General features: G+C 39.1%; 1 protein-coding gene across 3 annotated transcripts in view; it reads left to right on the plus strand.

Moving 5' to 3' along the window:
- Window positions 1-14377, plus strand: part of LOC130273350 (ubiquitin-conjugating enzyme E2 E2) — a 263263-nt gene that overhangs the window by 211625 nt on the left and 37261 nt on the right. For all 3 annotated transcript variants that reach the window (XM_056519972.1, XM_056519974.1, XM_056519973.1), the window contains exon 4: window positions 1114-1246. In XM_056519972.1, the coding sequence (XP_056375947.1) occupies window positions 1114-1246 (133 nt within the window). The remainder of the gene's footprint in view (window positions 1-1113; window positions 1247-14377) is intronic.

Here is a 14377-nt window from a genome sequence, read left to right on the forward strand (position 1 = left end):
TTTTATTTTTTTTGCATATGGGGATGTATGAAGGCTCATTTTTTGCGCCGTGATCTAAAGTTTTTATCGGTACCATTTTTGTTTTGATTGGACTTTTTGATTACTTTTAATTTATTTTTTAGTGGTATAAAGAGTGACCAAAAATACGCTATTTTGGACTATGGAATTTTTTTACGTGTACGCCATTGACCCTGAGGTTTAATTAATGATACATTTTTATAGTTCGGACATTTCCGCACGCGGCGATTCCACATATGTTTATATTTATATTTATTTACATAGTTTTTATTTTTTTTTTCCTATGGGAAAAGGGGGGTGATTCTGACTTTTATTAAAGTTAAATCACATTTATTAACACTTTTTTTTTTTGCAATGTTATAGCCCCCATAGGGGACTATAACATTGCACACACTGATCTCTTACACTGTTCACTGCCACGCATTAACATGGCATTGATCAGTGTTCATTGATCAGTGTTAACGCCGCATGACTGCTCCTGCCTGGAACCAATTCACAGAGCATTCATTTGGCGATCGAACACACAGGAGGCAGGTAGGGATCCTCCTGGTGTCCTGCAAGCTATTCGAGAAGCCGGGATTTCACCGCGGTGGTCCCGAACAGCCCGACTGAGCTGAGTATGCTATATTTCGTTACTTTATAATCCTAAGGGATATTTATTTTTTTATTTATTTTAGGTTCCATATTTTATTCTTTCTTTTACTAATCAGTGGTCTATTGTTCAAAAATCTAGTATTGGCTCACATCTTTTTTGGTGTACTTACAGTCAGTGCATATAGGAAAATAATGTAAGATAGCCTTGTGGAAATATTTAAGTGAGAAGTGATATTAACAGTGTCTATCATCTGAGTGAGCTTTTCATCTATACAAAATACAGAGTTAGCTCCACATTAAATATCAAAATCCAATGAAAAGGAATTCTAAATATCTATGATGATCACTTGACATTGTTGACTGTCTACATTACTAAGTAACTGGATGTTTTTTATTTAGTTTTTTTTTTTTTTAACTTTGTTTAACATTTTATGCATTTATCACATTTCCAGAACTTACACATCGAGCTTAATATGTCATTGTTTTTTGGTTTTTTTACAGTGCTGGACCCAAAGGAGATAACATATATGAATGGAGATCAACTATTCTAGGTCCCCCTGGCTCTGTATATGAAGGAGGTGTTTTCTTCTTAGATATCACATTCTCACCAGATTACCCATTTAAACCACCAAAGGTAAGAGACTCTTCTTCAAGTCATCAGCTATTGTAATCTGTATTATTTGTACCATAGTTACATAGTTTGTAAGGTTGAAAAAAGACAAGAGTCCTTCGAGTCCAACCCAGAACTCTTCTGTGTTGCTCCAAAGGAAGGCTAAAACCCCCCATAAGGCTGATGCCAATTTCCCCATGACAGGAAAAATTCCTTCTTGACCCCAATATGGCAAATGGAATAAATCACTGGATCAACGTTCTATCCACATAAATCTAGTATCCATAACTGTAATATTATATACTTATTTTTTGAGTCAGACATCACAACATCAGAGAGTTCTATAGTCTCACTGCTCTTACGGTAAAGAATCTCTGTCTGTGATGATGGTGAAACCTTCTTTCCTGTAGACAAAGATGTTGTCCCCTTGCCATGGTTACCAGCCTAATTATAAAAAGATCACTAGAAAGATCTCTGTACTGTCCATTCATATATTTGTACATTCAGATCACCCCTAAGACTTCTTTTCTCCAAACTAAATCACCTCACTCCCATATCTCTATACAAAGTAGCTCTCAAGAAGTAAATGAGCTGTCTCTTTCCTGTTATGACAATGCTCACCCCTTAAAAAGCCTTGGAACATGACCAGGAAGTATGAGTTGAACAAGATTCTTCTCCAAAAGGAAGTTTCAAATTATTGTCCATCAACAGTACAGAGCAGGGTGCTGGTTGGCTAAGAGAGGGCTTTGAAGTGGGTCTGACAAGGTAATGTGTCTCCTTAGATAGACCCTCAAGCTGGTGAAGGGAGTCTTATAGGCCATGTAATGTTCTCTGGCACTAGAGAGACGACTTGTTTCCCTACTGGAGGAGAGCTAGTTTGCATATTTATTTCTAGGGAGCATTGCCTGAACTGTAAGATTGCCTATGCCAGCTTGGCAGTCTCCCCAAGGAGAAACATTACCACCTTTGAATAATGTCTAATTAATAAGCAGGGGTTCTTGGAGTTGGAATTATACATGATAGGCTTAAGCTGGCCGTACACTTTAACCCATTAACGACCATGGACGTCTATGCTTGTCCATGTGCCGTTAACGGGGTATGACACGGGCTCCCGACTCGACCCCGCATCATACCTGCCTGCCTCCAGCTGATTTTTGTAGCTGGGTGTTGGTGTTAATAGCCCACATACGGCGATCGCCGTGGCCGGCTGTTAACCCTTTAGATCGCCGCTGTCAAAGTTGACAGCAGCGTCTAAAGGTGCCTTTATCCTATCCCTGGTGGCCCTTATGGGGTGGGTTCGATTCGCTGTGGAGGTTGCCGGAGGGCTTACCTCTCCTCCTGTGCCGGCTCCGGTGCTCAGAATGATAAAGCCTGGCAGCACCAGGCTTTATCAATCGAGCGCAGAGCACACAGATAAATGTGGTTCTATGGAAACATATTGATCTGTATGAGTAATCAAATGATTCCTCCTAAAATTCCCCTAAGGGGACTAAAAGTGTAAAAAAAAAATAAAGTTTAAAAACACACACATTAAAGAATTCAAGAGAAATTCACGAGGAATAATTTTGGTCAGGAAATTTTTGCCTTCTCCATCAAGCGGAATTTGAGTGTAATTAAAGCGGAATTTTCATGTGGAAATGAAGAGGAATGAAGGAGGAGGCTATTTAATCAACTTTTCTGAATTCCGCTCAAATTCCACTTGAATTCAGCTTGAAAACGATGTTGGGAATTTTTTTTTTTTACCATTGACTTCTATTGGATTCTGCTCGTAGATTCCGCTTGAAGAATGAACATGTTCTTTCATGCGTAAAGGAATTCAGCGTCGGAATACTGCTAGCAGAATTTCCGCAGTGTGAACAGGACAGCAGAAATAACATTAAAGTCAATGGGCAGAGGAGATGTGCATTAATTTGGAGAGGAGAATTCAAGAGCAATTACTCGAGTAAATTCCTCTTGAATTACTCAGTGTGAACGCACCCTTACCCCTTCCTTATTGAAAGTTTATATCACCCCCTTTTTCCAAAATTCCATATAAAAAATATATAAACATAATAAAAATAAACATATGTGGTATCGCCGCTTGTGTAAATGCTCAAACTATAAATATATATAGTTAATTAAACCGCACGGTCAATGGCGTACACGCAAAAAGATTCCAAAGTCCAAAATAGCGTTTTTTTGGGTGACTTTTTATACCATAAAAAAATAAATAAAAAGTGATCAAAGAGTCCAATCAAAACAAAAATGGTACCGATTAAAACTTCAGATCAGGGTGCAAAAAATGAGCCTTCATATCACCCCATACGTGGAAAAATAAAAAAAAGTTACAGGGGTTAGAAGAGGACAATTTTAAATGTATAAATTTTCGTGCATGTAGTTATGATTTTTCCAAAAGTACGACAAAATCAAACCTATATAAGTAGGGTATCATTTTAATTGTATGGACCTACAGAATAATGATAAGGTGTCATTTTTTTTTCCAAAAAATGTACTGTGTAGAAACGGAAGCCCCCAAAATTTACAAAATTGTGTTTTTTCGTCAATTTTGTCGCACAATGATTTTTTTCTCCCGTTTCACCGTAGAATTTTGGGTAAAATGACCGATGTCATTACAAAGTAGAATTGGTGGCGCAAAAAATAAGCCATCATATGGATTTTTAGGTGCAAAATTGAAAGGGTTATGATTTTTAAAAGGTAAGGAGGAAAAAACGAAAGTGCAAAAACAGAAAACCGCTTGGTGTTAAATAACTGTTGCTCGACAGCGGCCATTACTTTGCACACATATTCCCATGTTATTCCAAAGGGGAGAGGGTAATACGCTTTTGGTTATGTGGTTTGTTTAGGCTTGGGGTAAACATCCTCAGAAGCCATGTCATATAAGTGTCCTTTCTAAGATGAGGAAACCTTTACTGGTGTCATACAGATGGTTATCTCCTCAATAAGGATCCAAGCCAAGGCCCTGGATGAAGAGTAATCACTATTTTGATCTGCACACCCAGATAGGCAATAAATCAGACTGAGCACATTCCGTAATGTCAGAATAAATGATATTACAAGTAGGAAGAGAAGCTGACGTGCTGGAGAATGTGTGCAGGGACAGGATTGTTCTCTTTCTACTAATGTTGTTGGCTTTGGCTCTGGAATGTGCTTAGGCTGATGTTATACTTGTTATATATCAGCAGTCTCATTTTCTTGCACAGTGAGAAATAGACATTGAAAACATAATTAGAGTCTTTCCACAGCGAACAACGCTTCTTACCTTTGGCAAATACAATGCATTCAGAAAGTCTTCAGACCCTTAGTCACATTTTCTAATGTGAAATTCAAGTTTACCCCATAATGACAAAGTGAAAATGAAATGTAAGCAATCTTTTCTAATTTATTGAAAAAGGAAAAACAAATATTGCATTGCCATAAGTATTCAGACCCCTTTACTCAGGACTTAGTTGAAGCCCCTTTGGCAGCAATTGCAGCTTCCAGTTTTCTTGGGGATGGGGTAACATGGTTTGCATACCTGGATTTATGGATTTTCTGCCACTCCTCTCTGCAGTGGATGGGGATCATCAGTGGACGCCATTTTTAGGTCTCTGCAGAGATGTTCGATTGGGTTCAGGTCAGGGTTCTGGCTGGACCACTCAAGAAAATTCACAGAGTTGCCCCTAAGCCACTTCTGTGTTGTCTTAAGGGTCATAAGCTTCTTGGAAGGTGTGAATCTTTGGCCCAGTCTAGAAAGAGCCCTGACTATTCCAAACTTCTTCCATTTAAGAATTATAGGGGCCACTGCACCCTTGGGAACATTTAGAGCAGCAGAGATTGTTTGTTCCCTTCTCCAGATCTGTGGCTCCACACATTTCTGTCTCTAAGCTCTACAGGCAGTTGTTTAAACCTCATGGCTTGGTTAAAGGGTTGATCCAGGAAAAAACTTGTTTTTATATATCAACTGGCTCCAGAATGTTAAACAGATTTGTAAATTACTTCTATTAAAAAATCTTAATCCTTTCAGTACTTATGAGCTTCTGAAGTCAAGGTTGTTCTTTTCTGTCTAAGTCCTCTCTGATGATAAACGCTAGGTTTAGAAGCAATTCCCCATAGCAAACCTCTTCTAAACTGGGCTTTTCCCGAGACAGGTGTCATCAGAGAGCACTTAGACAGAAAAGAACAACCTTAACTTCAGAAGCCCATAAGTACTGAAAGGATTAAGATTTTTTAATAGAAGTAATTTACAAATCTGTTTAACTTTCTGGAGCCAGTTCATATATATAAAAAAGTTTTTTCCTGGAATACCCCTTTCATGCTCTAAGATACATTGTCAACCATGAGACCATATATAGACAAGTATGTGGGGGAATTTATCAGCAGCTTTAGAACCTTTTTTGGTGTAGAAAAGTTGCATAAATGTCTCTGTGGCAGAAAATTTGACCAAATGACTTTGGTACACACTTTAGCGTTTCACTTTGCAGTGGTTGCTGATTTATGAAGTGAAACTTTTCTTTAAAAAAAAAAAAGAAAAGAAAAGTGGTGTACTGAAGTGTAGCTTAAAAAAAAAAAAACCTCCACGCCCCCTCCCTTAGACTTGCATTGAGGAAGCATGGCAATGATGTCACGACCGGTGCGTGACCGTCACGTCACAAGCCTCTGTCCCGCATTGCCAGTCATCGGGCACAGAGCTAAGTTCGCTCTGTGCACCGGATGTCTGGGGTGCCTTTAGATAGGGGATAAGATGTCTAGGGGCAGGGTCACAGGGGGCGTATTTTACACTGTGGATGTGCCGATGGCAGTCACAGAGGGATTGCAGTGCGAGCTTCTGCCTGCGGCATGGTAGCTCTGTGTGCCTGCTCATAGAGGCAGATTTCCCGTTGTAGAAATCCACCGCTACGAGCGGACAGACAGAGCTATTTGGCCACAACCTTCCCTCATGTGACCCTCCCTTAAGGTAGAAAAGAAAACTGCACAGTGTGAACGGACATCAACCCACTTGTGCGTCTAATGGGTTCAGCTGGGTGATCTCCAGCACTAGCAGCCTTACTAAAAGACCAATTGCAATAATCACACTGTCAGCCAAAGCCACAGAATTCATAGGAAGTGTAGGCTGGATTACAGAACCCGCGTCATTATGCATTTGTAAACCAAAATGGAGCCTATCCCATGTATGCCACATCAGCAAAAGACATACACAAAAACCTTTACATTATTTCCTAATTAAAGCTTATGCTGCCCTATATAAGCAAAAAAATGAATGATTAAATTCCCAGAATGCTTCTTTAAAGATGATAGAAGAAAAATGGGAGGCCCCAGACCTAAATTTTAAGTGTCTGAATAGTTATTTCCACGTAAAATCTAAGTTTTTCATTACATTTGCAAAAATGTCTAGAATTCTGTTTTCACATTCACAGTATAGGGTATTGAATACAGGTAATGGGGGAAAATTTTGTAGGCGGCTTTTCCAGGCAGTTTATACCTGTAGTTTTTGTAACTGTGTAAACATACCTTTAATTCAATTTTAAAGGGGTACTCCAATAGAAAACAATGTTTTTCTAATCAACTAGTGCCAGAAAGTTAAGCACATTTTAAATTACTTCTAATTAAAAATCTTAATCCTTCCAGTACTTATCTGACCACAGTGCTCTCTACGGGCACTTCTGTCCATGGCAGGAACTGTCCAGAGCAGCAGAGGTTTGCTATGGGAATTTGGTTTATATGGAAGGTGTCAGTAGAAAGCACTGTGGTCAGACAGAAAAGAACTACCGGTATAAAACTTCCTGTGGAGCATACAGCAGCTGATAAGTAGTGGAAGGGTTAAGATTTTTTAAATAGAGGTAAATTACAAATCTGTTTAACTTTTAGGCACCAGTTAATTTAAAAAAAAGTAGTTTTCCATTGGAGTACCCCTTTAAACAATTATGCTCACATGTACCGCAGACTCTATTGCAGGAATACAATTTTAATCAATAAGTTGGCCCCTGAGGCTAGTAAATACTGAAAAAAAAAAAAAAAAAAATATATATATATATATATATATATATATTAATTTATTGGGCCAAAGTAAATAGACCATTGTGCCAAAACATATTCCATACTATGGTTTATTACGTCTGTATATCTTTTTCTAGTGGGATGTAATATACCTGACATATATATTTTTTTCTTTTTGTTTTTTTTCTAGAATTTAATGTGAACTGTATGGAAACAGCCTTATATTATCATATGTTGAACATATTCATTTCTATTTTCAAGCATTTTCAGTAATATGATTTGAATTGAGTTCTACCCGTTTTTTGTCTGTGATTTGTTACTTAAAGGGGTACTCCGGTGGAAAACTTTTTTTTTTTTTTTTTTATCAATTGGTGCCAGAAAGTTAAACAGAATTGTAAATTACTTCTACTAAAAAATCTTAATCCTTCCAGTACTTATTAGCTGCTGAATACTACAGAGCAAATAATTTTATTCTTTAAACACAAAAGCTCTCTGCTGACATCATGAGCACAGTGCTCTCTGCTGACATCTCTGTCCATTTTAGGAACTGTCCAGAGCAGCATATGTTTGCTTTGGGGATTTTCTCCTAATCTGGGCAATTCTTAAAATGGACAGAGATGTCAACAGAGAGCACTATGCTCGTGATGTGAGCAGAGAGCTCTGTGTTCCAAAAAGAAAAGAAATTCCTCTGTAGTATTCAGCAGCTAATAAGTACTGGAACGATTAAGATTTTTTAATGGAAGTAGTTTACAAATCTAAAGTGGGGAAGAGTACGGCAATGCTGCCGAGCTTCCTGCACTCACCCCTACAGCTTCCAAAGGTAAACTCCTAAACGGACTCCTCTCGCGGGGACCTCAGATGACAGGGGCGCTCAGACATGAGGCGACTGGCGGCGGTTTCGCACAGAGCGTGCTTCGTCCGGCCGGATGAGGTCCCCGCGAGAGGAGTCCGTTTAGGAGTTTACCTTTGGAAGCTGTAGCGGTGAGTGCAGGAAGCTCGGCAGCATTGCCGTACTCTTCCCCACTTTTGAGACTGTGTTTCCTATTACTTCCTAGCAACACCAGACAGCGTATTTGACTCAATGTATTCTATACGGTGCTGGTTGTCTCGTAATTCCCATTAGGCTTGCTAATCAGTGGTGCCATCCAGCTACTCTTTCCTAATTTACAAATCTGTTTAACTTTCTGGCCTCAGTTGATAAAAAAAAAAAAAAAAAAAAAAAAAGAGTTTTCCACTGGAGTACCCCTTTAAAATGGATGTAGAAGTAATGGGAAAACCAGTGTTTTATAACAACAACAATGCTAAACAGTACTTGGCTCTTATTCTTGTCCACTATATAAGAAATAAATAGATGGATTGGTATATAAATGCACCGTATTTCTCGTGTCTGTGTAACTATTCCCCCTCTTCACATAAATTGTTGGACCTGTCATGTGCTGCCGCAGAAAATAGTGCAATGCCTTTATGAATGTTGCACATATTGAGGCCAAGCCATTCTTTGCAGCCAGACCATATTTTAGAAATGAGACTCTTCATTTGGAGGCTAAATAGGTTATTCCAAGTGTTAGAATCCTATTCACAACATCACATGCTGTAGTTTGGCAGTATGTAAACTCTAAAAAATGACATTTTAGGATGATGTAGTTAAGTATGTGTTAGTGTTTGAGCGGCGGGGTTTGCACTTATGCCTCCAGTATAAGTTTAATGTGACCACTTGTAATTTACTTTGGTTAAAGGAGTACTCCGATGGTAACCTATTAGGGGGAAATGAAGCATAAATCAAAGTTATATAACATTGTAATGTACTCACGTTGTCCATGTCGGCTTCTTCCCGGTCTTCTCCTCGCTTTGCCATCTGGCCGGAAGCTGGGTCCTCTGATGATGCTCGACCGCGTCTTCCTCATGATCTGGCGCCATCTGCGCCCGGTGACTCATGAGTCACTGCGGGCTGTGCCAGCCTCCCAGCCCGGAGTCGGGTACTCCCCCAAAGTTAATTTATTCTGCACATGCGCAGTACTACGAAAATAGCGTAGGGGTAACGCTAGGCTCCTATTGCTGCCTACGTTAGCCCTACGCTATTTGCGTTGTGCTGCGCCTGTGCAGTACTACGTTAGCCACGCGCGAGGCTTGTACCCTGAGAGCTGACAGGGACGGGGAACAGAGCCGCGCTCGGCATTCTTGTGACACCGCTAGTGGGCACAGGGACCCAGCTAGCGGTTATGGTAGTGCTCGCGGGAGGCATTCTTGTGACACCGCTTGTGGGCACAGGGGCCCAGCTAGCAGTGATGGTAGCGATGGGAGGCATTCTTGTGACACCGCTAGTGCAGTGTTTCCCAACCAGGGTGCCTCCAGCTGTTGCGAAACTACAACTAAACTACAACTAAAACTACAAGTTGTAGTTTTGCAACAGCTGGAGGCACCCTGGTTGGGAAACACTGCGCTAGTGGGCACATGGAAGGAGGAGGAGGGAGGGAAGGAGCTGTGGGCGTCACTTTATTATAATTTATTATAATTTCCTGGGGGGGGAGAGGAGGGGGAGAGAGCAGCAGCTAACAGGAAGCTGTTTTAAGTACCAGCGCTCTGGAGTACTCCTTCAAATGACTTATTCCAGTGATGATGTGTGAACAACAACCAATATGACTTCTGTAAAATCTGTACTGCATCTAGTATATGCCAGGTTATCCTACTACTTAGCTTTTGCTCTTATTTTTGTATTCATTTCAGTTTACTTAACCCCCTGCTGCCACAAGCACTTCATGGCCTTTATGGCAAGGTCATTTTTTTGTTTTATCCCCACCTTCCTGAGAACTATAACTTTTTAATTTTGCAATTGATGTAGCGACATGAGAGGTTCATTTATTACAATAGAAAAGATATCTGCAGAACAGAATGAAAAGAGCTTGTACGGATGCCACCCATTGGAAGAAACATCCCTACAAAGCAATGATCGACCCTTTCAAGAACCTGGAGACTTGATGGGGGATTATTAGTCAAGCCAGAATCTCTTAGAGGTGGAACAGTTACCCACCTATAGACAGCTGATTTTGGGGTTCTTGCCCTTTGTCAGTACAGAGCAGGTGCTGGCTGGCTAGTCGAGAGACCTTTTTCGTGGGACTGAGGGGTTACCTTTCTCACTGAGGAGACCACCAAAGTGGCAAATAAAACCTTAGCTAATAATCATCAGTTATGTATTAAAACTCTCAAATGAGTCAAGCATTGATTTTTTGGGGGGCCACCTCCAATAGGTGCAAACAAATAGAAAGAAAAAATCAACCACACAAAGGCGCCTAGTGTATTACCCCAATAGTAGAATAGATAAATCTTAATGAGGGACATTTATCAATGTTTGCTTATGTATTCTTTTTTTTAGTAATTTTTTCCTTCCTTTTTTTTTTTGCTTATGTGTGACTTATTTATCAACTGGTTTCAGCCTGTTGATAACTTTCTTTCACGTAAGCAATTGTTCCTTTTTTTACTTTGGTAGTAGCTTTTTCTGCTCCATGTTTGAGCTGGAGTAAATTTATAAAATTTTTAACCTTGTTGCGACTTTTTTTTGCGCAGTTGCAACTGTCGCAGTTGATAAACACCCGACTAAAGCAAATCCATTTTGAAAAATTTACTACGTATGCCAGTTTGAATTTTCTTGCTTTTCTTGTTCTTCATGCAAATTGTCGCACGAAAACACACGTCGCAATTGCGACAATTTTGCGACAATTATAGTAAAGAAAACCTGACTAAACCCGTTGATAAATGTCCATCAATATGCTCACCTGGAGTGCAATACCAATATGCATATAACCCAAAATCAATGGGTAGATAGTTGTTGTGAAGTCCAGAGCAATTGCTGATCCGTAGGGTTATGCAGACAGATGGAGGTCCGTCCGAAGGAAATAACAGCAAAGTATAAAAGGAAAATCCCTCTATTGGCGCTAGATTCGGCAAGGATATCGCGATGCAACAGGGTATTATTAAAACATGTAGTTTATTAATCAGTGACGTGTTTCGGGTTGTAGCACCCTTCTTCAGATTGATAACATATCTGAAGAAGGGTGCTACAACCCAAAATAGATAATTGGTTAATAAACTGCATGTTTTAATAATACCCTATTGCATCGTGATCCTTGCCTAGCTCTAGCGCCTATACAGGGATTTTTCTTTTATACTTTGCTGTTTCCTCCAATAGGTGGCACTAGAGAGCCAGGAGAGCATAATATGTCCTTAAAGACTCCGCACACCACTTTGGTGCTCTTCTCAAAGAGGAACTTATCAACCTCTGTACATTGAAGTACATGTAACCTGCTGCTAAACTTTTATTAAATGTTTTTGACGGGGGAAGGGGGGGGGTTAATTATTAATTAAACAGCAGTTTTAATAATTTTCACATAAAAAAATTGGTCTTTTTTTTTTTTTTTTTTTTTTTTTAGCAAAGATGACATGTTACCTTTATTATGTTGGTCAGTATGTATATGACGATACCAGATTTATATACTGTTGCATTGTAAGAGTGCCTAGGGGCTGATAGAGGGAGCCCCTCCCTCTGTGTAACCACCTAGATGCCATGAGCACTATTCATTGCTGCATCTGGGGGCTAAATGAATCTAGTTCCTTTCAAAAGTCTGCTGGTTACTTTTGGAAATAGACAACCGTTGAGCTCCATTACAGTCACTTGATTCACGTGCTTTAAAGGGGTATTCTAGTTTCAGATAAAGATATATAACACTATATCACTATATAGTGTTTTCACAAATTGAACTGGCTCCAGCATGCTTTTGTGTGAATCAGTGCTGACAGGAAGTTGTGTAGTTCTTTCATTTTCAATGTGGTGTTATCTGCAGCTCCCTGGTTCTTCCCTCTCTCCCAAGACAATGCATCATTGTCTGCATGTCAGAAGGCTTGGCTGGATCTTGCTTCTGAGCTCTTTTTGCTCCTCTATTCTGAACAGACTAACCTCAGTATCATGCAATCGCTAAACAGAGATATACAGTGTAATAGAAATGACAGATCCAGCAGCAGCTTGTTGACAGTTTTCACTCTGTAAATGCAGATTTGTTTCTACATTAGACTTAGTAAAAACAAATTACATAATATGTGAAGAGGTGAAGACTAATGAATATTTATAAGAGGTGCTGACTACATTGTAATTGTTAATTAAAAGTGCATGTAATGTTAAAGGAAATCTGTCATCAGTGTCACCCGCACTAACCTGTTGTACAGGCTTGTAGTGAGGGTGACACTGATGACAATGATATAACCAAGGAGTGGGGGGCTCAATCTAGTCTCTAAGGTACAATGGGTGCCGCATCAGTGAAAAAAATCAACAATTGTCTAACAGAAAAAAGCTACACTGAAATATAGCAGCACACCAAGCATATAAGGTAATATAAATATACAAATATTCTTTATTGCACAATTTAGACATACAAAATAGATAACAATCAGACACACAGGTGTTAATAAAAACATTTAAAACTGGCCATAAAAAGCCAAAGCACAGCTAAGAGGAGAGGCCATGAACCCCTATGCAACTCTATGCAATGGCACCTGTCGTAAGAAATGAATCTCAAGCTGTATATCGGATGAACCCCAGTCAGCACAATAACCAACCCACTAGGTGGTAATTAATATCAATAATGTCATACTATATGAGAAAGATAAACATAAAAATATAAATAACATACATAAATGCTAGGATGGTTAAAGTACAATAAGGTGTATACAATAGGGATCGACCGATAATCGGTGGAGGTTAGGGCCGATAGCCGATAACTCATACTGATATTCAGGTATAAGTTATTGGCTATTTACCCCATTCACCCCCCCCCCCCCCCCCCCGCGACACCGCTGCAGATCATTGATTTAAAGCGGGCGCTTCAAATCAGAGTAGAAAAAAATAATAAAAACATACTTTTTGTAATAGAGAAAATAAAACATACTTTTTGTAATAGAGAAAATAAAAAAATATAAATATGAAAATTAGGGATGTAAGAAAAAATCGATTCTCGCGATAATCGCGATTTTTCATTTGCCGATACAGAATCGATTCAAAATATTTTTGAATCGATTGTTTTAGGGATGTGGAATTTTTAATAAAACGCACTTTTCTTACCTGCCAACGAGCCCGCGGAGCTCCGGTACAGGTGTTCGGTCCCCGGGCTGTATTCTTCTTACTTCCTGTTAGTCCGGCACGTCACATGGAGCTTCAGCCTATCACCGGCCGCAGCGATGTCCCGCCTCCGCTGGTGATAGGCTGAAGCTCCATGTGACGTGCCGGACTAACAGGAAGTAAGAAGAATACAGCCCGGGGACCCAACACCTGTACCGGAGCTCCGGGGGCTCGTTGGCAGGTAAGATAAAGTGCGTTTTATTTTATTTTGCAGCCCGGACGGGATAACATGAGAAAAGTGAGCACCGGAGTACTAGATCGCCGCTGTCAAAGCTGACAGCGGCGTCTATTGGGATCTATGAATGCTCCCAGGTGGGCGATATATCGCGATGTATCGTCACCTAGACGGTATCGCGATATATCGCGATATATCGAATCGCCACACTGGTATCGCGATTCGAATCGAATCGCCAAATTCTTGGCGATTCACACCCCTAATGAAAATAATGTCAAAATAAATAAAAATTAAAGAAGAAAATAAAAAATAAGTAAAAAAAATAAAAATAAATTATAAAAAATAAATAAAAAATTAAAGTATAAAAAGTAAAGAATAAAAAATAAATAAAAAACAAACCGAGATTATAAAGATACATGGATGAAAGATATATATAAAGAATATTTGTCACAAAATAAACTATTATTATTTTTTATAATAAAGATGAACTAAAGAAAAATGTGATAAGAAGTGAAAAAAATATATATATGTGGTAATAAGCAAAGAAAGTATAAGTGTTGCTAAGAATTAAAACACATGACAAAAGGTACATGTATAGTTCATATTATGTATTGAGTAATAGTTTGTGAACAAGGTTACCATATAATGCAGTCATTCAATAACTGATAAAGTACCGGTACCAGCAAAATTTGTATAAGTCTAAACATAAGTATTAATGTCCCTACATGACCATAGAAATAGCAAAACCAGTTAGAATAATATACTAATGACAAACCTAAGTTCGCCATTCTTCCCTCAAAATAAACCATAATCATGTTATATGTATAGTTCTAATAGTTCTTCA

Source organism: Hyla sarda, chromosome 5 (assembly GCF_029499605.1).
Source record: "Hyla sarda isolate aHylSar1 chromosome 5, aHylSar1.hap1, whole genome shotgun sequence".
Taxonomy (NCBI): Eukaryota; Metazoa; Chordata; class Amphibia; order Anura; family Hylidae; genus Hyla; species Hyla sarda.